Source organism: Pangasianodon hypophthalmus, chromosome 21 (assembly GCF_027358585.1).
Source record: "Pangasianodon hypophthalmus isolate fPanHyp1 chromosome 21, fPanHyp1.pri, whole genome shotgun sequence".
NCBI classification, from domain to species: domain Eukaryota; kingdom Metazoa; phylum Chordata; class Actinopteri; order Siluriformes; family Pangasiidae; genus Pangasianodon; species Pangasianodon hypophthalmus.
The window spans coordinates 11,815,153-11,842,652 of NC_069730.1; the positions used below are offsets into that span (position 1 = coordinate 11,815,153).

The 27,500-nt window shown below is 38.1% G+C and overlaps 1 protein-coding gene and 1 long non-coding RNA gene across 4 annotated transcripts in view; one reads left to right on the forward strand and one right to left on the reverse strand.

Annotated features, from left to right (window-relative positions):
• The window catches only part of pax3a (paired box 3a), a 26,094-nt gene extending 5,832 nt beyond the window's left edge, over window positions 1-20,262 (forward strand). For 2 of the 3 annotated variants that reach the window (XM_026925818.3, XM_026925817.3), the window contains exons 5-9: window positions 10,344-10,543; window positions 11,015-11,180; window positions 11,646-11,869; window positions 16,695-16,953; window positions 18,544-20,262. In XM_026925818.3, coding sequence (XP_026781619.1) covers window positions 10,344-10,543; window positions 11,015-11,180; window positions 11,646-11,869; window positions 16,695-16,953; window positions 18,544-18,578 — 884 coding nt within the window. In that variant the 3' untranslated portion in view covers window positions 18,579-20,262. Of the gene's footprint in view, window positions 1-10,343; window positions 10,544-11,014; window positions 11,181-11,645; window positions 11,870-16,694; window positions 16,959-18,543 lie in introns of all 3 variants that reach the window. The other variant, XM_026925819.3, reaches the window with a different exon arrangement.
• A 6,687-nt stretch (window positions 20,263-26,949) lies between these two features.
• Window positions 26,950-27,500, reverse strand: part of LOC117599995 (uncharacterized) — a 2,678-nt gene continuing 2,127 nt past the window's right edge. Inside the window, exons 2-3 of the long non-coding RNA XR_004580347.2 lie at window positions 27,164-27,500; window positions 26,950-27,069 (exon numbers count right to left, since the gene is read on the reverse strand). The exon at window positions 27,164-27,500 is cut by the window's right edge and continues 83 nt beyond it. This is a non-coding gene — a long non-coding RNA (uncharacterized LOC117599995). The remainder of the gene's footprint in view (window positions 27,070-27,163) is intronic.

The window sequence follows — 27,500 nt, forward strand, 5'->3', positions numbered from 1 at the left end:
GCATATGAAGGATCTTTGTATTTGGGAATAAATCTTTCTTTTTGTGAATATATATATATACTGTTTTTTATATGATATTTTTATATTTGTTGCCCACTATTCTATGTTTCCGTTTCTGAAAAAACAATATAATGATGGTTTTTTACATATTCCTGGGACACAAAGCTTATAACGTTTAATTTCAGGAATTTTAAAGAGGCTCTTTTCCTCCTTAACCTGTGGTGTTATGATGTGTAAATTAATATAGATTTTCTCACAAAGACGAACTCGCATGAGTGCGTCCGCTCTTTTCCCTTATACTATTAACTTTGGGAAAGCTGACAATTCTTGAGCCTCATTTAGCTAATTAAAAGTAACTAAAGTCATCAAAGAGCAATGGCCCCCGCTCTCTCAGACTTTCATTTTATGGCGGGCAAGAAAAGAAAACTCAGAAATACAAACAGTCAAAGGGATCAAGTTTTTTTCTTCTTTCTTTCTTTTTTTTCCGAAAGGGAGTCCTGCCGAGGCCAATTGAATAAGCTTAGTGCCTTCAGATGTGCCATGGTGAACGCAGTCAACATGTAATAATTAGTTTCATTGAGGAGCATTCCAACAATCTGCTGCCATTCTCCCGAGGCCATTGTCCCTCCCGCAGGCCAATAGCCAGGAAGACAGAGAGAATCAACTGCTAACAAAACATGAAAGAAAGCGAGGAGGACTTTGTTTGTGTAAATAAAGTGGGGGGTGCTGGCTCGCCACTATTCTGGCAAGGAACTCGCTCAATAGATAGAGAGAGAGAAAGAGAGAGAGAGAGACATACAGAGTGAGTGTGTGTGAGAGAGAGACAGATGAATTAAAAAGACAACAAGCAGCAAAAAGACAGAGTGGTGTTGTTGTAGATCTGAAAATAGCATTTGCATCACTTATATACAAACTGGAACAGCCAGAAATATTGTTATATGAGTACAACAGCTGGCATGTTTTTTTTTTTTTTTTTTCAGATGCCTCTTTCACGTGTTTGTGCAGCTTTTTGGGGGTGATTATTTTTTTCTAGTATGGTTTTAAATGCTTGGTGCATTTTTAGAGTACATTTGTGTACAAAGAGAGGGGGAAAAGAGGGAAAAAGAAAGACAGGACTGTGTCCGTGATCAATAAACAAGGGGCCTAGTCTTCCTGCTGGAATGCTTTTCTCAGTCATGACTCCGAAGCCCTGCAGGCAGAGAGATGCAGCAGTAAATTCATCCCTGTTCATCCCAGTGTCCTCTCCCTCTCTCTCTCTCTCTCTCTCTCTCTCTCTCTCCATTCTACATGTGGAATCAACTGAATGTCAGAGTACAGTGAGCTTCACAAATACCATAATCATAACACGATTGAAGATAGCTAACATAAATTTAAATTTTTGTAGGAATTCATGCAATTCAACTAGTATGAAGCTACAAGTGGTTAAGGTTAGGGTGAGGGATTTAGCGCCTGCAGCTTTTCTTAGAACTTTATTTTATATCAAAATAAATAGCACGTATTGTGGTTTTAGTCATAATGCAACTAATATGATCAACTTTGCGACTAGGATGAAATGGCGTGCTTGCTCCACTGCACACTTATGATATCAGGATATCTGTTTTTTTTTTTTTTTATTAATCAAACCTAGGCTTTTACAACCTTTATAAATGGACGTTTGTATCCTCATTGATTTTTTTTTTTTTTTTGCAGCAGAGGAAATCATTGTGGCCTGTGAGTCTAATTTTCATTACATTAGGAATTTTTGGGAAGTGAAGTTTACTGGCAGCACTTTCTAAGAATATCACGTAACATAGTTCTGTCGTACTCTTCATACTTCAGGGCTGTTCTGTTTTTTTTTTCTCTCAATCCTCCTCTGTTTGTCTTTTCTATTAAGAAAGTACTCCTTTTGTGCAACTTTAAATGAAATAAACACACACTCACTCACACAGATACCCAAGTTTATCTGCAAATGAATGCTTGAATCTATGCTTCATTGGTTCTTCTTTCTCTTGTGGCACCAGCATTGTGATCCTCTGATATTAATTCAAAGGACAATTAATGAATGCAGGCCATCTTTGAAGTGGGGTTCTGGGGTTGCGCCCGGGCCTGGCCCCTCTGAGCTGATGGACTCCCCTCTTTCACTCCAAACTTCTCTCAAAGACAATTTGAAGTGGCTGAAAGAGAAAGTGAGCAATGGAAGGTCAAGGAGAATAGGAGCTCCTCTCCAAATAGAGCTCTCTCTCTCTCTCTCTCTCACTCACTCTATGTTCTTTTGGAAGTGTTAGTGTGAGCAGAGGATGAAAAGGAAAGTGGAGAGGTCGAAGGGGTAGGGGCCAACCTATAAACACACACAATGAGATGGTTAATTGAGAAAAGCTAGACAACGTTGTCAATCACTTAACTCGGGGAACTTCACTTCTCACTCTTATTTCTCTGAGTGATTGTGGAACTTGGGAGAAGCACAGACAGAAAGATAGAGAGGGAGGGAGAAAGAAAGAAAGAAGCAAATACTGCTTTTCTTTAACTGCATGTTGTTTTTCTATAGTTTTGCCACTGACATTTTTGCATTAATAGCTAAGAAGTATTTATAGACAGGGTTTCTGAGACCTACAGAAAGTCCCAGTGTAGAGCATCTGATTTGAGCATTTGATTTATTTTTTCATTCAAATAATGGCACTTTATTGTTTGCATTCGATTTAACACATTTTAACGTGTTCTAACTATTGTGTAAAAACTATTATGCATGCTTTCATTCATTAAGGGTTTTTAAATGAGGATAAACATAAAAAAAAATCTAACAGTGAAATGCTGTTATGAAAAAGATATAACTGTGACCTATTGAATTTTGGATAGTTAAACTTTCCTTTTGAAAACCTCATTAGGCATATTACATAAAAAATAGAAAAAAGCTCTGCCCAATTCCCAGGTGTATTTTCTAACACAAAAAGAGAATAAAACAATCTATACAACAGCAGTGTAGAATTCACTGATTGGTCTGAAGGTGCTGATTAATTGTCTGTAACAGCAGTTCTAACAATATTGCTGGCTGTAATTCAAATCACAGGTTTATATTAATGAGCTGTTTATAATTGGTTAGCGTTTCTATAGTAACAACTCATTCACAGAAACTTGTGTACTGGAAGTCTAATAATAAACTGATTAAAATGTGTTGTAATTTAACAAAGTAATCATTATATAATAATCATTTACCTGGTGAAGTTTTTTGTAAAGACACATATATTCATAATTAATGGAATTAGTCTCAGGTGTCAGCTGTTTTGTGTAGTTTGCAACAGCGTAGTTTGTGCTTTATGCAGTTTTTTTGAGTTAGTTTGTTAGTTTGTTGAAGAAACAGCTGTTTAAATAGCTTGTTTTGCAGAAGTTAAACAACATTCATTTGTAGTGTATCTATAAACTGATAAAAAAGTATATCATACTTTAAATAAATTGCTGTGCTATAAGAGAAATAAAACACGTTGACATCACACCATCAGATACGCTGATTATTTTCCAGCACACCCTTTGTATTATTCCTTACATACAAAAGAAAAAATAGAAAAAAACCCATTTTTTTCCAGATTATTTAGCTTTCATTTTCAACGAACCTCAACATGGAATTAACATTAATTTATGCATTTAAAACTATAAGTATTGACTTGATCCATTTTCAGGATAATTACAGAAAAATATTTTAGTTATAGTGATGAAACATTATTTACAAATATTTTAATTAGGAAGGTACATTCAAATATATAGGAATGTGTTGAGTGGATGTTGTTGCCATTCTGCTAATTTGAGATCTGCTAATTTGAGTGTGTAAAGTAGGCAGAGAATTAGGGAGCATCGGAGGGCTGGAGGGTGCGGAGAGGGAGCACCTTGTCCACTTTCTGATCCCCAGAGTGTGATCCATGCCTGTGCTGGGTCACAGACGAGCCCTGGGTCACTGGCTGAACAAATGCCTTCTCTGCTGGCAGAGAAGGTTAAAATAATGTTTTGCCTCCCAGTGACAGGTAAATGGAGCTTTGGGAATAAGTTCTTCATGAGTGCAGTAAGAGTTTGTTCATACAGGTTGTTTAAGCAGAAAAAATGATCAGAGTGGTAAGATTTAAAAAATAATAAACCGTGTAACTTTTTCAGACAGTGTATTGGAATGGTTTAGTGTGACTTCAGAATAAATTAACCTTACACAGAAAGTGTCTAAGGAGGGCTTAATGAGTTTAGTCTATTTAAGTAATTTTAAGTCATTTCAAATAATTGACAGGAAATTGTGACCTTAATATTATAAGGTTCTCTCTGGGCTAAGAATGAATGGAAGATAGACCCTTATAATACTAAGGTCACAAAATACACTAAATGTGCGTAGTGAAGATATAATGCAGTGAACATTTTTAAAGTTGGTAATTTAACTGTACCAAATAAATCTAAGTTAGTACACAGATGCTTTTTTTGACAAAGTGAATTTTGCCATAAATGTACATGATATGGATTCTGGAGGCAAAGATGATTCTTCCTGTCTTTGTTTCTGGGCGTGTTTTGGGATGTACGCATGTGTGTGTTCTCTCTCTGCTCTATGTGGGTGCTGTTTTGCTAATGTGTGCTCTAATGAAGCAGTTCCATGGTGTAATGCACGTTTCTGTGAAAATGTGACACAATAATGCAGACTGCATGCTGTGTACCCACGATGCCTACTTTTTCCACTCTGTTACATCATCAAAACAACTATAATATGTTTATTTATTTAAGGCCTGGGTTGTAGTTATTTAGCTTATTCTTGGGTGTTGCATAAATATCCTATTTAGGACCAAATTTTGTAAACATGTGTCTTAAAAATATTTTTTCTTTACTTTTCCTTTGGCCCCTCCTTACACCACTCTTTCTCTTTTTTATTTTTTTTTCCGTTACTCTGCCTCTCTCTCCAGCTGGAGAGTTAGTGTCTCTTTAGCAGGCAGAGTGCCTCCCCAGTTCCTCCCTCTTAACTAAATGCCAGCCGCAGATGGACTCATAATCAGTCTCTTAACCATTCTTTCCTCTGCATCTGCTGGCCCTCTATATACTCCTTAATACACTCCAGCAGTGGCGCACGGGCCCAAGAGCCCAAAGGGCCAGTGCTCCTCCACTGAGCAAATAAATGCTTCATTTGTCTCTTCTGCCTTTTGTTTTGTTTGCTGAACACATGTCACTAGCTCAATTACCCTGCCATTTAACTGCCCCTCAGGAGGAGATGGCTCTCCCCCTACTAAGAGCTATAAACGGCCCAGATGGCTACTCTCCCTCTCTCTCTTACTCTCTCCCTCCTTTCTCTTTTTGCTTTATTTTTTAGTTTTGTTTCCCCACCCTTCTCCCACTGATTTTCTTTTCCCTGGATATGAATCCTTCTTTTCAGCATTCTTTAATTTTTTGGGGGGTTTGGCCTAATCTGCAGTGTCACTCAAACGTCATTTTGCTGGCTCAGTCACTCCGGGTGAGGTTTACCTCTTTTACTGAACATGTTTGCAGAGAGAGTGTGACACCGGCTCTCTGTGCGGGTGTGCATAAACATAAAAAGGGTTGTGTATATGAGAAGCATGCTACCAGACAAACACTGAGTAAACACTGCAAAACTGGGGCTCCAGTCATGCTTCCAATAGTAACATGGCAAAGTTAACAAAGTCTCCTCCTGTTGCCATCACCGCTGAATGTTGTGCTCGTGTTGCTATTTGGATCAGTGTGGAATTCTGTCTGCCCCAGCGCTGCATTCTAATGTCCGCAGGTGGAACCCATTCAACAGGGTAGTTCGTTCTCTCTCCCTCTCTTTCTCTCTCTCTCTCTCTCTTCTTTAGTCCTCTTCTTCCACTCTGATGGAGGGTTGATAAATAGTAAGGCTGTGTTTAGGTCTATAGAGTTTTTAACAGTTTTTGTCCTTTGTGTGCTCTGTGTGTGTGTGTGTGTGTGTATGCACACTCCAGGAGTGACTGCTCTGAATACAAATACCCTCCTCGAATAGAAGGCATGCACCTTGTGTCAGATTAATGAATAGCCTTGCACTGTGGCAGCGGGGGAAGTATTGTTATTACTGCCTCCACAAACACAGCGAGAGAGCCTGCATCTGCGGTACCAAGCCAAATCAGACTATACAGTGAGACTCTGCAACTTTCTCCTCCCAAAGAAAAAAAAAGTCTTAGTCCTGTCTGGCAGCGCAACTTCATTTAAAAGCCTAATTTCCTCTTCTGTTTAAAAGTCAGGTGGAAAACACCATTTATCTCTGCTGCTTTCTTAAGTGAGCTGTCCTAGCCTGATTTGGATGCATATGAAAGACAAAGACTTACAAGAAGAGAGAAAACATAAAGAGATGGAAATGGAGTAAGATAGACAGAGTTCTTCCCCCAGGATCTGTCTGGATCAGGAGTAGTAAGTGATGGAGGAGGCGTTCCGGTGAATTCCTGGTTTTGTAAGTAGGCAAAAACTCAGCAGGAAACCAGCCAGCGCTTCCTATTTCTCGGACTGACTTCCCACCAAAGTCCATGTAAACACACTGACACACATTCCACCTGGTGTGTTATTAGTCTCTCCATCCATCCACCCATCCATCGTCACAGAATTATGTTTTATTGAAAATTTTAGAAAACAGTGGCATCTATGAGAGGGGAGATCCCACAGGTGGCATAATGGATGAGTTGATAGCTAATGCCATTCCGTAAAAGCCTTTTAAACATTCTCCGGATTCACTTTTAGGTTAGTGGGCTTCGTTTTACATGACTTTTACAATTTAAACAACAAGAAGGGCATAGTAGCATTTTTACAATACTTAGGTTCATTAGCACACATGTATAAAAGACAATATTGCAATATGTGAAAAAATAAGATTTTAAAGAAGAAGAACGAGAACCACTACACCATCTCATTTTCTTTTCACTTATCTTTTCAAATACACTTTGTTGGCGTGACTATAAAAGAGACACGGTATTACCAAGTATATCATATGTGATCTATCCATATACATGGAAGTACCAGAACACAGACAAATACATTTCTATATACATATATCCACATACACTCTCTCTTACCTTCCCCTTTAAGCCCCCCATCCACACGTAAACCCCCTGGCGATGGTGAAGGAAGGATCGGGGGCGGCCCCCTGCTGTTCCCCCATTGGCCCCCACGTCCTGCCCCCATTGTGCCCCCCCTCATGCCCCCTCCCCCGCTGGGCAGGTGACAGCAGCCCTGAATGCCCGCCTGCCCAGTTCTGATGGATCCTACAGATGGAGCGTGGAAATCAGACTCCAAAGCCTTCAGCCACAGGCTTCTCCATATAGGCCAACAAAAGACTCCCAAATAACTCCCTGAGAAGGAGAGAGCAAGAGAGAAGGAGAGAGAGAATGGAGGATGACAAAAGTAACAGTGTCATTTACTATTAACTCACAGCTCATGATGGAGTGTTTTTGCCACAGTCGCAGATAATAAAAACTCAGAGAAGAAAGACGGGAGAGAAAGGGACAAGAGAAAGACAAGTATTGAGCTTTGAACTCCGTAGTTAACACTTAGCCTCTTCTCCAACTGTTACTTTCCTCAAATGTTGACCCACCTCTACTTTTGAGCATTTGCTGTTTTTATTTATAAGCTGCATGACAAGAGAATTTTATGTATCTGCACTTGCTCTCAAAAATCACAAACACTTTATTCCTTGCGCGGCATGTCTTTGGCGAACTATCGAACCTGCTAGCGTCCATGTGAAAGCGATAACTTGCCTCACTCTGTCCTGCTCTCTACCTCTCTCTTCTTCCTTTCCAGTTTTCTCCTTGCTCTCTGTCATTCTCTTCTCTCTGCCCCAAATCCTTGTGAGATGCCTAGCGAGACCCATGCTGGCAGAAAGTAGCAGCATTTCCTGTGTGGCTCCATAAGCACAGCGGCTCTCCTGCTAGCGTGACTTCTTTCTTGCTTTTAATTAAAGCTCAAAATCTGGATCTCTCACTCTCTCTCTCCCCTCACAAGCACTTGAGGAATTTAATTTGTTTTCAGTTCATTTAATTTCTTATCAGGTCAAACATCAAGGCAAGATTAATTAATTACAAGCTAAACAAGTTTGTATGTAGTGCCTGCTAATGTTAGAGCTGCATATCTTTATTGGTGTTGCTAGCTAGCTAAGAGATTATCAGTCATCTGTTAGCTAAAGTTAGCTTTCATAGCTAGCTCATAGGTAACTCAGGTTGTGAGATTTGATTTTAATATTGTCAGTATTAATTATCGCATCAGTTATGCTGGAAATTCCAACACAACATTTTTCTAGAATAAATATAGTAATAGTAAATAAAAATTAGTACCAGTTTTACGAGTATATGCTGGGTACTCATTTAATGCTGACTTTAAAAAAAAAAATTAAAAGCAGTAACTGAAATATTTGGGCAAGTCTGCATTGGGAGAAGACAATGATTTTATACTTTATAATGTTCTGGACAATTATGTTATGATGTTCTGGACAAGTGTAATTTTTTTCATCTTCATTTTTTAACACAATATGAAACCAAATGTGTTAAAGACAACATTTGTAATATATTTTTCTTCTGTAACAGTGTTTCCAAACCGAGGATATTTGGGTGTGTAATAATGTGTGGCTGATGTTTGGTTTAACCGTAAAAACTGGAAAATTACCGTTCATTGACTCATGGCCAATTTTTAACGCCATTTTTCATGCCCTTTTATGCATGGCAACATTGTCTTTAAAATAGTGATAACACAAAAAAGTATGTTGTTAAATAGCACATTTGTGTGCAGATTGTGGAATAGTTGATTGATTGCTTTACAGATCTTTAGCAGGTTTCATACACAAATCTCTATGATCAAGAGCTTTATCATGAATATCTATCAGTTATCATATAGGCAGTATATCCATTCCTGGTCAACTGTTTCCACTCTTGCAGGATTGAACCATAGAGATATGGGGAGAGGGGTGAATGAAAGAAAGGAGTTAGAGAAAAGATATGGTCGGTGTCGGACGAAACAGATGCCATGTTTGTGCGTTGGGGACTGGGGATTTCGAGGCGTATTATTGCACAATAGCAGGCTGTCACGCTAGTTTGAGAGGCCTAATCATTATTTGATAGAGAGCCCCATCCCCGCCTCCTTGGAGATGCTGAGCTCCAAGCTCAAGGGCAGTCTGAATGACCCGTGAATAAACACTGTCCCAAACTTACAGCGAACACGCACACAGTGTGCATGCATGCATGATTGTGTGTGTGTGTGTGTGTGTGCGTGCATCTGCATGAGCACATTCAAAGTGGATCTAATTATCTATGGGAAAATAGCAATATTATTTGCTAGAAAAGATAACAACTGTTGATTCTGTGCAGTAAATCTGGAAGTACTGATTGCAAAATATTTCTTTATAAGTGGTTTTGCTATCTTTGAGTTGTTTTACCAATTGTTTCACACTTGTTGCCAGCATGGATCAAGCAATAGTTCTGCATTTTTACAAACTACTCGTAATCCGTGACGTATGTGTGATTACCATGAGCAATAATTAGATGCACATGTTTAAAATTCACTTATGTTGGAAGTCTAAGAGCAGTTGTTAGATCAACTAATAACTATTTATGCAAAACATGTGAATTGCTTTTATAAATTCTTCAACCAAATGTATTTGTATGTGAATCAAGCTATAAATCTGCATAATTTACCCATTTTTTGTAGGAAAGTATTTATAGTTATGTTTGTACTTTGTATTTGAAGTGAAGCCAACACTTCAAACATTGAAGTGCCCGATGGACCCCACACAATACTTTTGGGAAAATATAAGTAACCAGAATTTGTTTGTGCCAGTGTATGAAAGTTGCATAAAACTACATAATAATTTCTTTGGTAATACTTTCTCTCATATCTGTCTAATCCTATGATTTCTGATGTTAGGGTGTAAAAGTGTCATTTTAAATCCATGTTATATAGTCATATATATTAAATATTTATTAACGGAATTAAAGAACTGCCCTTAGGCTTCCATTATAAGTGAACATGGAGTAAAGAGATTGTCCATTTTTCCTCACCACAAGGAAAAGTTGAAATTCTTGCGTCATAAAATTGAAATTCTTCCATCATGATTCTACATACAACTGATACGGTAGACAGATTTCAAAATAAATCCGGTAAAACAGAATTGTGGATCTGCAAATGAAAATTTCAAACGTAATTATAAGTATATAATTCTTATTTGACTAAAGAGTACTTTGTCTGTATTATATATTTCTGTTCATTTGCTTTTATTAGGTTTCCTAACTTTTATTTTGTATACCAGATGAACATCATTTTCCTCTATTCCCCTGTAACAAATCTGCAAAGGACTGAGGACTTAATTTAGATGTTATATTCCTGACATGATTGTGCAATGTGTGTTTTAGCGAGTCATTCAGATGAGGGCTCAGATGTAGACTCAGAGCCAGGTCTGCCCCTTAAGAGAAAACAGCGTCGCAGTCGCACGACATTCACTGCAGAGCAGCTTGAGGAGCTGGAGCGAGCTTTTGAGCGCACACACTACCCCGACATCTACACACGCGAGGAGCTCGCCCAAAGAGCCAAACTTACTGAGGCGAGAGTACAGGTATACACACACACACACACACACACACAATTTTTGTCTGCCCTCTTATGAAATAACAAAGCCCAGCCAAAATACTGCCATTTATTAAAAGCCTTTATTTAAAAACTCTTTAACCCCATGAAGTATGATCAGATCAGTGGCTGGACTCGTGATTTATGTGACGTCATAATGTGTTTTTTATATTGGTCACACAAATACACCCCATCACACATACAGTCTCTCCCACATATGTTCATGTGCTTGCACAAGATTCTGCACACACACATATTCACACTGATGCACATGTTCACATGCACACTGATAACCCTACACTGTCACCCTGGAAAATTTAGAGAACAGAGTGTAATATATTTCACTAAATTTACACACAGGTCACATATTTCACAACTCACATACATTTTGCCCCCACAGAAAGAAAACAGCTCAAATACCTTGGTCATCAAATTTATTTTTGGTGTATTGGTTTTGTAGGTGTGGTTTAGCAACAGACGGGCTCGCTGGAGGAAGCAGGCAGGAGCCAATCAGCTGATGGCATTCAATCACCTGATTCCTGGAGGATTCCCACCATCGGCCATGTCAAGTCTACAGCCTTACCAGCTTCCAGAAAGTCCTTACTCTGCTTCCTCCATCCCACAAGGTGGGTCAGACACCCACAGGTCAAACTCCCACTTAGTCAGTACACTTGAAAAATGAAGACACAGTGGCTCTATGTATTGCTTATGACAGTGCTGTCACCCGCATTATTATTATTATTATTATTATTATTATTATTATATAGTCATCATCATCATCAATATAATTTATCATGTACCCAAGATCACTTTATCCAGAGCAGGACAGAAAATAGCAAGGAACATGTTGCCCAAGTAATTAGACAATTTGTGCTGACATGAATACAAAAACAGTCAACTTATGTAACATGCACATTATATCCATAGCAATGCTGGTAGCTATATACAGTATATATGTTGACAAAACAGTAGAGTTTTTCAGGCAGCAACACTTTTGACCACTTACAGTTAAAGCAAAAATGCCTAAAGTGAATACAGCCTAACATTTTTGTTTTTCTGCTTTCTTTGCTTTCTTACTCTATATCTATCAGCAATGTCAGAACAGGCCAGCACAGTGCACAGGCCCCAGCCTCTTCCACCGACTTCAGTGCACCAGAGCGGTCTGGCCACCGCCCCGGGAGCCCAAGACGCTACTTCAGCCTACTGTCTCTCTTCAGGCCGTCATGGCTTCTCAGGCTACTCAGACAGCTTTGTGCCTGCACCGAGCCACTCTAACCCGGTCAACCCTGCTATCAGCAACGGCCTCTCAACACAGGTCAGTGAGCTCCTTCTGACATAGAATAGCACATATATGGTGTTTCATTATTTGGAACGGAGAACTCTGTGCTTGTGTTATGACTTGTTTGCCTGCAGAGGGCATAGTGATGACTGGCCATAGGAATAATCAAATTCCTATTCCATATTAAATTTGAAAAAAGCTGATGGTATGGTCATGTAATGTTGTTGGTGTAACTTCATCATAGACCACAGATGATTGGCAAGTTTGAGCATGTCTCAGTGTGGGTAACTGAACTTTGAACTTGTCATAAACTTCATAAACTTAGAAGTATGATACAGTGTTAATGTGATAATGTGCACTGAATATGGCAGTATGTTTGATCTAGTTATGTTAAGGTTAAGGTATGTGTTTTGGTTAGATGTTTTAGTTGTCCAGCCTTGCTTCAGTGGATAATCTCACCTGAAATACTGTAGACTAGTACCTAAAAACTGCTGGTGTAGTCATAAAGACTGTGCTCATTCCCTTTTGAGTCTGGCTCCTTTAAAGGTTCCTTCGTCATGTCGACTCACATAGTTATTCCTTGCCACTATTCATTAGGGCTCTGTTAATTAGTGTTCTAAATCTATATCCATAATTCTATAAAGCTGCTTTGTGACAATGTCTACTGTTAAAAGTGCTAAAATTTAACTGAATTGAATTTTTTGGCAGTGGATACAGAGACAATCTGGTGGTAAATGAAAAGTGAAGTGCTTTAGGCCTCCACAGCATGTTAAGTTATAATAAAAAAAAACCCTTGTCTACTAGCTATCATGGTGACTGATAAAGTAGCAGGAAGTGAAGAGAGTGAAGGTTGGACTGGAAGTAAACAAGTGGCAGAAGGGATGGTGACGAAAATGAGAAGTGAAAAGACAATTATGTGATTACACACTCGTCGGCTGCTATCTCCCGTGGTGAGCGCCATGCGCGTCCATGCTAACAAGCGGAAAATGAGCTGCTAAGCACCTCAGAGGCACCTCCTGCTTGATCATATGCGTGATACTCTGGAAGCACATGGGGAAGTCTACTATGTTCTTGACGACTTAAAAAGAATTAAACAAAGCCCTTAAAAGTCTCGTGGTGGGAAGCATAGATGGTGGGGGTGTGGAAGGGTGTCGAAAATGTTGCATGTGATTCTGTTTATGCAGAAGAAATTAAGGGCCTCGCGGGACTTTTTTTGTGATTACATACAAAACAGGGTGACAGAGAGCATATTTATGTCTAAATATAGAAATCCAGAAATAAAATCTCACAGTGACATTCACTGTCATTGAATGTTGTTATTGTTTGATCTGATAGTAGTGTTAGCTGTTGTGTCATGGGTATACTTCCAAAATAATTGACGTATTGTAATGTTTGTGTGACTTCATTGTTCAACACAGATGAGATGGCATTGCACTGGAAAGTTTGTGTCTTCAGTATCGACACTGACTCATCACAAGCCATTAAACATGGGGTTGTTGTCTCTCACATTCAAACAGAATATGGTATTGCCATTAGTTTGTGTGTGTGTGTGCGTGTGTGATAGACCTAGGCCAGAGCTCATTAGTGGCCTTCTGTTGCCCCTGGAGAGCAAGAGTCGCTGGGCGTCACGATGAGGGCACAACTCTGTGTCTGTGATTCTAATTATGGAATGTTCCAGACCCTTAATTGATTGGAATGAGAGAATTTATCCTTTATAATGTACTGTGTAATTTATGCTAATGACTCACTTTATTGCTTAATTGTTTCATTTATATATTTATTGAGTGGTTTAAGGTTGGACAAAGCACAGACTTGGTTTGATTCACACTGCAGAGGTTTCCTTATGGCTTAAATAATTTGAATGGTTAACCATTTACCATGTTTATTGTTTATGTTGATTTCAATACTACATGTGATAAATAAAAAAGAAGACTGCATCAGTTTTAGTATTTTGCAATTATTATTGGAAAACTCCATTCAGACACTTTCCAAGCTGTGGAGAATTTTATCCATCTCTTGTTTTGATTTTATTATATCTAAGTTGGCTGTGAACTGGACAGTGAATCCATTCTGGTCTTTTTAAAAAAATAATATACAGTAAAAATTGACATAGTCATAAAATATCCTGTTTATTAATTATAAAAAAGATTAAAATAAAGAAACTAGACAGAGATCCATGGCAATATTGTAAACTCCAGTTTTTGGCTCTAGTGGGCCATTTGTGTAAATCGTGTCTGGTTGTATTATTGCATTGTGGGTGTCATGTATGTGTGTGTGTGTGTGTGTGTGTGTGTGTGTCTGTATGAGTAAAGAGGTGGAGTAGGCATGTGCTACAGCCTGGCTCAGCTCACTTGCCCCATGGGTAAAAATCTCACACGTCTGGTGTATAATCCAGCACATACCAGCGTTCTGTTCACACCAGGCCTGCAAAAACCACCCGCATTCTCACGCTGTAGCACATAAGCTCCGGAACCACTGCAAACCAGAGACACTTGAGATACATATACACACATTCACTTACATTCATACTCTCAGCCTTATGCCCATACACTTGCATACATGCATTTAGATTTAAAAATCTCCCTATATGTATACAAAAAGTCACACACACACACACACACAGCTTAAATACAAAACAGTAAAATTAAAATATGTTCCAATTTTTGAAAACACTACATGAAAAACCAACTTGAATAGAAAAAACACATCTTTACAAAAACAGATAGACAGCAGTGTAGGGCAAACAGCAAAATTTAAATATTATAAAATAAAATAATTGAGTTTTTTTTTATTACAGTGTGATTTTTATGTGTTATCTAAGCAGTATTGCTATATGTTTTATGATTTAAAAAATCTGTATATTTAATTATATAGGATTTCTGTTTATCCTATTTAAATCAAAACATCAGATGTAAAATACATTCTGACATCATTAAATTATACTTCCCTCCTCCCCATTCCCCTTTTTGTCTATGCCCCAGATACAGATTTTCTACAGCTTTATATGTATTTCTGGATCATGATTTTATTTTAGTATTGTATTGTACTGTGACAGTTCAAAAAGCACTTTACACAACACATAAATAGACTAGATTTAGCTTTCTACCTCAGTAACTCACATATATTCAAAATCATATGTTATGGGGAAGCTTTTTGTCAGCAAACTATGTGTGTGCTATTTGGAGTGTGCTTGAGAGTTCACCTCACGTGTAGACATGTCTCCCCCTGCAGCTAGGTGAACGAGGCTTTTTAACCTCCATGTGGTTTCCATTTGTAAAGCATAACACATCAGCATGCTCCTCTCACACACTCCGGATCCCTCTGACCAGGAACCTGTAAATTACCTACTGTCAGTGTGAGCGTGAGTGTGTGTGGCCTCCAAGGTGGGAAACACACCATTTCAGTTCAGCTCAGTGCAGGTTGTATTATTATTTTTTTTTAAATACGATACATAATAGCACAGCCAATATTGCACTCTTGTATTGCTGAGGCTGTGTTTATAGAGTATTAGAACATTAAACAATTATAAAACAAATTTAAGAAGCAATGTAAAGAATCATAAAAGATGAAATTAAATAGTTGAAGAGGTTGTCATGATAATTATAAAGATTTTTAGATAAGCTTATATGACATTGTGCCCTATTGGATCACAGATTAAAAAGAAATTAATAACAAATAAAAATCGGAAATGTAAGTGTACATATGTGAAAATGTGAAAACACTCGTTCTCTCCCGTCTGTTTCTTGCTCATGTTCTACATGTGTGTGCTCGTCCAGCTGTTTAAGATGAATCACTGGAGGGATTTCATGACCCTTCACAGAGGTTGTAAAACGTTTAACTACATGCATTCATTCAAGTAGACATATAAGCTACACACACACACACACACACACACACACACGCACACACACAGAGTCCTTCTGTCTCTGTTGGACATGCTGAGTTTAATTCATTCTGTTGCAGGCAGACCACAGATCTATGTCCACTCTCTCTTCCCTCTTCACTTCTTCTCCACAATTTTCTTTTCTAAATGATGCACACATATAAACACAAATACACACACTAGCACACTCACAGAGGATCATTTTTAGGAAAATCTTAGCAGTGTAGAGAAACACAACTCCCAAGCATTCTCTCTCTCTCTCTCTCTCTCTCTCTGTTTCTCTCTCTCTCTCTTTCTGTTATATGGGAAATTATTTAAACAGGACCATGTGTGTGCTCGGATGGAGAATAATCGGAGTCTTATGGGCCATGAGCGAGTGTGTGCTGGTGATCTCAGCTTTACCCAGACTGCTTTTCATTAATGATTAGCGGAGCGAGAGAGGGAACCTCCCTCAGAGCCAGGCCAAGCTTGGACCATCAGTGCTGGCAGTGAGGGCCCTCTGGCACTGATGCCACAGTTAACAACCCAGCTTTCCAAATCTTGCTAACACTGAGCTAAATGGCTGAATTAGATATGAAGATGATTGGCTAATGTCCCCCGAGTGTTTTAGACATTGTGGTTATGGTTTCATTTTATCGATCCTTGTTGGTGAAGAAAGGTGATTATGTGGTGAATGTTTTAATGCTGCTCTTTTTTTTATCAGTATTTGGTGAAGATAGACGTTATATTTATATTGGGTGTGAGAGATCTGGAGAGCTAAATATCTCTGTTTTCTCTCTAGTAAACTGGAAAGTCTAATCAAATGTGAGGCATATGTACATGGAACAGGACATAGGTAGATGGATAAATTTTAGAAGGTATCATCTTATTTTATGATCTGGTGTCAGTGTAATCCAAAGCTTCTAGACTTTTCCAGTATACCTTCCTATATTTGTGTGCTATATGATGCTCATTGTCTTCTCCTTTCCTCTTTCTCAGGTGATGGGACTGTTGAACCCGGGAGGCGTGCCTCACCAGCCGCAGGGAGACTTCTCTCTCTCTCCTCTCACTGGTCCTCTGGAGCCCAGTGCGGGCATGGCTGCCAGCTGCCACTCATCACAGAGACTGGAGTCTCTGTCTGGACTGGCCAGCATGCCTTCTCTGCCCAGCTCACAGTCTTACTGCCCACCCAGCTACAGCTCGCCAGCCTACAGCGTTGACCACATGGCACCATACCAGTACAGCCAGTATGGGCAAAGTAAGGTGAATACCACTACTGTTTGCTGGTGTGTGTGTTTGTCTGTGTCTGCACTTAGATCTGTGCAGTACTTAAACTGATACTATTTGTGCTCATTCCTAGTACTTACTTTGAGGTCCATAAGGGTATAACAGTATAGCATTTTTAGGAATTCAGAAACAGAACAAAGACTATTTCTATATTGTTATTCTAAATTACTTACTAAAACATAAGAAGAATTAGTTTAAAATTTAGCAAACATTCTAGCAGTTTCCCTAAGAAAATGATTTTCACTGGAGCTACGTTGTTATGCCGTTTAATTCAATTGAAGTGTTTAAAATATATAGCTGTAAGTAGGTACCATGATATATATTTAAAAAAACATGATTTTTAAAAAAAAACGTAACTGATTCAAATTATTCCGTGCATAGTTTGTCCTTTGTCAGTTTTCCACACGACTGTATTTGAACTGATTACATTCAAATCAAAGTATGGTTTATTTCTTAATTTTCAGTACTTTTCACTCTAGAGCGATGCTTGTTTTCCATCAGTGAAAGTGCTGACATTCTGAGTTGATAGGGTTATTTTTTGAAATGCACTTGAACCTGGCCAGTGAGTGATTAAGATTATAATAGCCTCAATTTGAACAAGTAACAAGTAGATGCCATCATGGGTCACAACCCAGCATGCGTGACCTTTCACGACCCATGTGATGAGTTTGCCTGTCAACCTTAGGGGTCCATAAGCTAGCCATGAAATGACCTCTAGGGTAACGAAGATATTGCTCATTACACACACGCGAACAGAAACATAAAAGCAGAAATGAAAGGAGCAGTCAGTTGGTCATTACACACACACACACACACACACACACACACACACAAGAGAAGGCAGAAATGAAAGGAGCAGCCATCACAAAGTATGTTTGACAGATCCAATGAGAGGACTGGAATGGTACAGACCACATGTTGAATGCCCTGTATGACGCCATCTTGAAATAATTAATTTTCCTCAGTCAATGGCCCATACACCAAACCAAGAATAGTGTGTGTTTGTGTGGTTTGGTGTGTAGATATGAACGGGGGTTGCTGGTTTGTACGTTTTTGCGAGTTGGGAAATGTTGTTGTGCGCGTGTGTGGGTAGTGCTGGAGAATCGAGGGGTGTTTGTATGTGCGTGTGTCTTGGGGAGGGGGTTGAAGAGAGCTTTAGCAGGAGTAAAATAGCCTGTGGCAGCTCCCTATTAGAACCATGTGTTTCAGTCAGAGGTCAGATCCTGAACTCATATTGATTGTTGGTCGTACTCCAAGCATCGCTGGGTGGAACTGTACAGTGTATTGTAGCACTGATCAGGCTTCCTCTAGCACCCCCCTCCCCCCCCGCCCAACACACACACACACACACACACACACACACACACACACATACACACACACACACTCACTCAATGGTACCCATCCTACTGCTATCCACCTGGGCCCTCTTCTGCAGAGGAAACCTCTCCTATCCAAGACATAATGCCTCCACCTACAGGCTTTCGTGTGTCATGAAACTGTTAATAAAATACACTTTCTGTCTCTATCTGTCTCTCTCTCTCTCTTTTTTCTGTCTCAGGTGCCTTTCATTATCTGAAGCCCAACATCAGCTGAGCAGGAAGAAGTGAGCAGGAGAAAAGAGGGAAAGTTCCGGACGCTCTGAGAGAAACCACCTGCTCTTCAGCTCTTCTCCTTGACCTCCGACATCCACTTCCAGATCCATGCCTACCCACAATCCCCCCCTGGCATCAGGACAGTTCCGATCCAGCCGCACCACCCACCCATGCTGGGTTGGTTCTCATTCTGAGTGATTCAGGTTTAGTGTGGATAATAAGGACCAAAGGCCCTCTGTGGTTAGTGCTCCATTCCATGTCTTCAAACGTCTCCCAGCACAAAGCTTACACGACCATTCCAAAGAACGCCATGTAAACAGTGAGGGAGACCGGGAGGTGGACAAGGAGTTTAAAAAATTTGAGAAATGAAATTAAAGACTGTTAAAGACTGGATATTTAACCTGAAATGACCAGCAGGGAAATGTGTAGGGTCAGGCAGTTGAAATGCCTTGATCTTTTAGGCAAAACTTGTAACTTCACATTACGTCATCTTGAGAGCTTGTTGTCTGACTCGTGATGTGTTTCGGGAAATAAGGGCTCCTTTTTATATGGGGGGTGTATCATCTTCTATTGGCTTCATCAACATTATTTACAAGTGTGTGTGAGAGAGAGAGAGAAATGGAAAGAGTGATCTGGCTCCTATGCCCTCAAGTGTCTGATGGAATTTTACTTATGTCAGGAACATCAGTGAAAGAAAGATGTGTCACGCTCACCCATGCAATTACAGTATAGTTAAAAATAGACACTGATACCTAAAAGCAACTAAAATTCCATTGTGCGAAGACATATTAAAATATTGCCATAGGAGAAAGTAGGTGAGAGACGGATATAGTGTATGAGAGAAAGAAAAGACTAAAGTAGCACAAACTGAAATCCAAAGAAAGTGCAATATACACAATTTATACCTCATACACCAATCTCTTGATTTAATAATTCACATGTAGTTTGTGAAGGAGCAATAGGGAGAACTTCCTAATGAACATTTTGAAACACTACAAAAAAAATAGCACTCAGAAACAGTAGTTGTGGACCCTGAACTGGAAAAATGTCTTTCCATTCGACAGGACTCAGGTCTGCTAAATCTTACTCTCCTAACACTTTTCAGATTCCACAACCTGCCACAGTGTTCTGTAATGTCTTTTAAATGATCAACACATTCCTGCCAATATTAAGATATTTTAATCTTAAAATGTAAGGAATAATAAAACTGAGGCAAAATAGTGGCATAAAAGAGACTTTATTTAAAATGGGGACAGGTTGTATGATCAGGACCAAGTGAGAAAATCTCAACTGATAAGCAAAATGCAGAAAAAGGTGTGTATTGCTGCTTTAAATAACAATAATCCTTCTTATATTTTATATTAGCTAATTGGGGTAAACGAAACAAGACAAGACAGTTAATTTGTTGTCTTACATCAGACATATAAATATAAATTTTCCCATTTCTAAGTTGACCCATCTTTACATTACTGTCAAAGTGAGAAAAAAGTACTTTGTGCCTATAACACAACGTCACCTGTTTTAAGTCTTAAATTCCATGCCGAAGGTTATTTTTTACATCTGCTTTTTATACTTATATGATTTTTTTTTCTTTACGACTGCATTCAATTGTTGTTGCAAAATGTCTTGTGTTAAATGCAGCACTATTTACTATTTATAAGAAAAAATAAAAAACTAAAAAAACATTCAAGCTTTAGTCATGTGGTTAATAAAAGGTATGTTTTTCTTTTTGATTATTGTTCCTTCTCTCTCCCGCCCTTCCTTCCTAGTGCCTTTCTTTGTTTGTCAGAATAAACAACACATTAATTTAGTTTTGCCTTATCATGTTTCACATTAACATCAGTCCATACCCACATCCAGATCAGCTGTGCATGGGTAGACTTATTTGATCTTATTGAGAATTAAGAGACAATTGGCGTGACATAGAACAATAGCTATCAGGTTCTTTCCAACCGAGCGCAGTGACCCTCTGTACTTTAAAGAGAGTGCATAAATATATCTTGTTTCATAAACACTTCTGCTTGACAAATTCCTTCTCTCGGGGGAGCGTTTAATGGAGTTAATGAGGAAAGCAGAGACCTGTAAACCTCCAAAGCACCTCAGAGAGTGGACATGGAGACACACCCTACTGAGAACTGTGGTCTGTAGTTCATGAGGTGACATTGTACACTCCTGTCTCCCACCATACACACACACACACACACACACAAAATGTTGTTCAACACTTCAAACATAAAATATTTCATTGCCCTCCCTCTCAATGTCCCCTCTCACTCCGCTGTCTTTTTTTCTTCTACTTAGATCAGGTGCCTGCAGCTGGTACTGCCATTCTTCTTCTCTCTCTCTCTCTCTCTCTCTCTCTCTCTCTGTGTGTGTGTGTTAGTATGTGTATAGATTATTATAATTAGTTCTCATTAAAATTAAACAATTAGATGTTCCTTAAAACATAGTAATAGCTGCTTTTATTCTCATTTCTGTCATACTGAGACAAAGCACACAGTACTCACAACAATAGAGCAAACATGGAGTGTTCAGTCTCTCTTTCAGCATGGATCTGAGTGGCAGCCAGATTAACACACATTGGAGACGACTTAACTTTTGACCCTGGCACTCTTTGAAATTGCAAGAGCACTCCAGCAGAGCTGACAGGGTAAGAGTTACGGGTGCTCTCACGTCACTGGGAGATGGAGAAGGGTGAAAGGGGAGAGTGAGGAGGTGGAAGGACAAGGGTGCATATTCCTGCAAGGACACATGAGAGCGAGAGAGAGAGAGAAAGAGAGAGAGAGAGAGAGAGAGAGAAGAAATTCAAAAGGCAAGAAAGAGAGACAAAATGCAATGTATAAACTTCTGCACTTTAGATAAGAACTGGACTGTACTTCAGAGAGGTTAAAAAGAGAGATAATGAATGTCTGGAAAGAAACATGCATGCCACAATCTTTAGTAGGCAAACGTTAGAAGAGAATAAAGTTCATATGCCATGACATTGAAACTATAGATCCAGCATTGAATATGAATGCACAAATAGTCAGTAATCTATCAAGGCAGTTTTAAGAACTGAATGACATTGAATGACTATATATATATATATATATATATATATATATAGACACATATATATGTATATGTATTTACGCAGCAATTTTAGTCTTGATTGAGCTTCCTGCTGTGAAAGGGAAACCTATAGAATTGCAAAGCAAAGCTATTATCATTTCTAAATATGTACATCTAAGTCAAAACAGCTTTTTAAAACACTATTGTAATTATATTTAAGTTTCTCAAACAGTTACCAAAGACTATTTTGTTCTTTAGATTTTTTGTCATTTCTATCTCCTTAATCATGTATTTTATCTAGCATTAATTACTGTCAGGATAAATCCCTAGTTATTTTTCTTAATTTGTTTTTTTGGTATTGTTTTAAATGTCTCTTTTGTAAATTGTCTTTGGCTGTGAGGGACGGTTTATAAAAACTATACGCTAAAATAATCATATTAATTACAACAACAACAACAACAACAACAACAACAACAACAGCAACAGTAAAATAATAATAATTTGGAGACATTCTCAACTGTCTCCAAAGGTTGAGAAAGGTAAAGGAAACATATGATAAGACAGTTAATGCTTGTCATACATCAGATATACTGTATAAATAGAAATTTTCTTCTTTCTGAGTTGATCCATCTTTAAATGATTGTCAAAGTGAGAAAAAAATGTTTGTGCAGAAGGTTATTTTTTAGATCTGCTTTTTGTACCTGTATGATTTTTTAAATTCAATTGTTGTTGCAAAATGTCTTGTGCAAATGCAGCACTATTTACCATTTAAAATAAAGAATAAAAAGCATATTAATAATAAGTTATATCATAAATATAAACTGGATGAGCGGGTGAGTGGCATGTATCTATCTTAGAAATGTCTTTTTATCTTGAGTGTGACAAACAAACAGCAGACCAGGACAGCATTCCTTTCCAAAACTGTCTGACCAACTGCTTTTTCCATTTCACAGAGAGTCAACATCCAGCCTGTGTGCATGACGGAGACAGAAAAGCCATTGTACCTTTAACTTTACTTTACAAACTTGAGCAGGACTTTTTTTTTTTTTTGACTGGAGAGAGGATACCTGCCAACTTTACTGAAGTGACCAGAATTTGGATGTTATAAGCGACTTTGTGACTTTGCCATGCGTAATGAGTGATTATTCCCAACATAACACATGCAGGTGGCATTCCTTGCCTTTTGTCCATGCTGCACGGAGACTCAGTGAATCATCAGAAGGACGTGTTGATGACTAGTGGGTCAGTATGAATGCTGACTAATATTTTTTTTTTTTTTTACAAAAAGTGTGAAAAGATGTACAAAGTGCAAATTGTTCCTTTGTTGTTAACTGCATGCTGGTCTGTCAGTAGTGATGCCATGAATAAGACTATGCTACTCGCTCTGCTGACCAAGTGTAAGGACGTCATCTTGGAGGAACAGGATAACCATGAAAATGTCCTTGTGAACGTAACCACGGTCACCCCAAGCCAGACAACGGTCACTAATTCATCCAGGAAATCCTATGACAATGCTTATTTTTACATACTGTTTGTGATGTTCATCTACTCCTTCCTTGCTCTCACGCTTTTTCGGAGCTTTCTTCAAAATGATAAAGCATTGAAAGACCCATATGAAGATACTGGAAGCTCAGCTGATGCCACTGCACACAAATACAGCGAGGGTTCTACTTCAGGGAAATTTGATTTTGAGGACGAGACGATCATCTGAGCGAGTCAGACAAGGCAGGCAGTGAAAGCTGCCAGGAAAACGTCAACCTATAGAAAACTTGCACTGCCAATCAATTTTCACTAATCTTGTTTTTCTAATTTTTCCCTCCCATTGATGTTAAAAATGGAACCAGATGCAAACATGGTAACAGGGGAGTTTGTATCGGATATCTAGGTTACAGTGGAAAAACTGAATAGGACAGTCAGTAACAATTATTTTGAAGACCTGTGCCAGGGATATGTGCTGTGTTGAAGGCAGACACTTTAAATTGGGAAGTGCTTGTAGTAAGTCTTAGGTCAACTGTATCACACTCTAGTCTCACACAAGAATTCTGAACCTTGAAAAAATTTCTTTTGTTTCATTCTGGTTTCATTATTTCCCTTAGTTGCTTGAGTCAACTCAGGCACATCATTGTTGTTTATATTTTTCCATGCTGAGTACTGGTGCAATGTCTGAGTGTCATTACCAATCAAACCCAATACCAAGACCATCAAAGTAAGCTTGATGGGATTCAGTAAAGAGGCAGTTACTGACTACAGTAGTTTACTAGAGCAAAAACAGAGAAAAACAAAGTTGGAGACCATTTAAACTAATTATGAAAAAAAAAAATCTTAGTACTATCTGCAGTAAATAATAATGTGTCTTGTGTGCACCTGTGTTGGCATAATGCTATTTGCTCAGTGGATGAAACGGTGAACACACCACAGCTAGAGATAGTGACTTACACAGTTTGATTTTATCATATCATTTATTTGAGCTACTCATTAAGTTGTTTTTAAAGATATATTTCAGACTAAAGGAAACAACATTATCTATGGTCAAGGTTTTGAAATGGTTTTGAAAAAGCAGCCAGTTTGGTACTGTAGAGAGTAAATAATATGAAAAACCTTTTTATATAACTCACGTCTTGTTATACAGCAGGGCTGTCTCACTTCGGTCTCAGAAAACCACTGGCTAGCAGTGATTAGTTTTCTCTCTCCTGTGGTGGTCTTATTTAGCTGATGAGTTGTTGGTGTATGTTAAATAAGTTAGAATGCTAAACTGTGCAGTGCTATGGTACTCTGTCACTGAAGATCTATCTATCTATCTATTTATCTATCTATCTATAGATATATCATGATAAAAAGCTTATGTGCATCTACATTCTGAAGATATAATTGTTGTTATCATTTATTATTTTGCTTCTGTTTTAGATAACTCTTTCTGTCTACTTTGCCTTTGCATATCTATTGTGGAAAACAAAATTATGAATTTTTTTATGCTGATTTTGGTGGTAAAAAAAAATACTAATCTGAAAAATTGGTTTATTTTTCATTCATCTTATTTTTATAACATCTTATTTCAGTATAATTTTTATTCCATCTTATTTCCGTATCAAACCAGACACAGTTATTTTATTTCCACTGCTAAATAGTACAAAAATATGATTCTTTGTCTAGTAACAATTGCATAACAATTGGTGTAGATCCATTTAAAGAGATAATTTAAAGAACCATTTATTACAGGGTTCAAGGTTTCATCGTCTCAGGTTGTCTTTAGAACCACATTTTCTTAATATTGCTTTTCCTTATTTTGAGATCCCATTCATGATTATGAGACATCATCAAACAGTTGTTACCAAGGTAATTTTTAAATATTGCTGTCAGACATTATGTGTACGCTTCTACACACATGCCTACATCTGCACAGGAACAGGTAGTAGATTCTGAAAAGAAAGAAGCATTCCTCCAATGCATTTTTGTTCTTTGGAGCATTCTTCCAAAGAAAGAACACGCTTCCAATGCATATCTAAGTAGATTAAAGGTCTAGGGTTGATTTCAAGTGTGGCATTTGCATTTGGAATCTGTTGCTGTTAACTCCTAATATAAAGTCCAGGGAGCTGTCACTGCCAGTGAAGCAAGTCATCAATAGGTTGAAAAATCAAAACAAGCCCATCAGAGAGAGAGTAAAAACATTATGTGTGGTCAAATTGACTATTTTGTACATTCTTAAAAGAAAGAATGCACTGGTGGAACAACAAAAGGCCTGGAAGACCATGGAAAACAACTGTGGTATATGACAGAAGAATTCTTTCCCTGATGAAGAAAAACCCCTTCACAACAGTTGGCCAGATTATGAACACCCTCCAGGAGGTAGGAGTATCTGTGTCAATGTCAACAATCAAGGGAAGACTTTACCAGGGTAAATACAGAGGGTTTACCACAAGATCTAAACCATTGCTAAGCACCCAAAACATCTAAAAAAAGCCCATATAGTTCTGGAACAACATCGTATGGACAGATGAGACAAAGATCAACTTATACCAGAATGATGGGAAGAGAAGAATATGGAGAAGGGAAGGAACTTCTCATGATCCAGAGCATACCTTGTCTTATGGTGTGATCTTGCATGGCTGCCAATGGAACTGGTTCCCTCTATTTATTGATGTGACTGCTGACAAAAGCAGCAGGATGAATTCTGAAGTGTACAAGGCTATATTATCTACTCAGATTCAGCCAAATGCTTCAAAACCCATTGGACAGTGCTTCAAAGTGCAGATGGACAATGACCTGAAGCATACTTTGAAAGCAACCAAAGACTTTTGGCCAAGTCAATCACCTGACCTGAATCCAACTGAGCATGCATTTCACTTGCTGAAGGAAAAATGCCTCAAGAACAAGCAGGAACTGAAGACAGCTGCAGTAAAAGCCTGGCAGAGCATTACCAGGGAAGGAGCCCAGCGTCTGGTAATGTCTGTGGTTTCCAGACTTCAGGCAGTCATTAATTGCAAAGGATTTGCAACCAAGTATTAAAAATGATCATTTAATTTATGACTGTTAGTTTATCCAATTACTTGTGGTCCCTTAATATGATTAAATACCCCTAAATTAAAGCTGAAAGGCTACATGTAATTTTTTTCAGCTCAAATATACTGTGGTAGAGAGCTAAAATGAAAATAACTTTGTCAATGTTCAAATATTTATAGACTTGTCTGTATAAAATACAAAAGGTTTAAATGTTGTTTCATGTATGATGGGGTGGGCAAAGACAATTATCACCAAATTGTTGGTTCAGATAAAGAAACTAGCTAGCCAATATTATAGCTTTCTTGTCACTATCACACTGGATCTGTAGAAAAAGTGTAAATGCCAAAGCACACATAATAGTAACAGATGTAGGTTATGTTTGGAATTTACTTGTGAAAAGAAAGTAATGAACCCCTGCACATCATCTTTAAAATAACCCTGTGAAGACTACTGCAAGACAAAGAGAATCACAGACCAAAACTAAAAAAAACAAACAAAAAACAACCAAAAAAAAACCACATTTATTTGCTGAGTTTATTTATTGAAGAAATTCACAGTTCTTTCATGAGTGATTACATTTTGCTCTTTTCAGAATTAATCTATAGCCATAAAGGTTATGTAGAATTACATTTTTAGGATGAATACACAGCACACAGCCTTTTATGTTTTCCCTCATTTCTTTTTTCCCCCTTCCTCTATATGTAGCAGTAGCAGCAGAGCTCTTATAGATCATCTGATCAGGAAATGGCAATAATTACAGATTATGACATGTTCCTACATCATTTTAAATTCATATGTCAATTACTCTAATCTAAGAAACAGAATTACGGACCAATATTACAAACAATAAAAACTTTTAGCACAAATACTTCACATGATGTGGCATCCGTCTTTACTGAATGAGGGGTTTTGTATGACAACAACCCCACTTTCTCAGGAATGACCTGTACAGCAGACAGAAAGCAAATATGCTATGATATTCTTTCAGATACTTTAACCTAGTCTACACACTGGTCAATTTTGATGTCATGCATTTACCTCACTGTAGATCTGTCCAGTTTCGATGAAGCTTTTCCTAAGGAGTCCTCGTCTTTAAAGGAAACAATGACGATGTAGGATTGAGGACAAAATTCATGTGTATTAGTCACATATGCAGACATTGTTATTTTAGCTCTAATGTTTACCAACTTGTAAATCATGTAATGCATGATGAAGTAACATTTGTTCTTACCAAAATTAAACTTTATTTTGTGACATGATAATTTAAGAAATCTCATATAAAGTAAAAATCACAATTTTTTTGCTGAATCTCATTAATACACGAAACATTGAAAAGTAAAATATTTGTCTATATTCAGTCTTGGGTGCTTCCCTT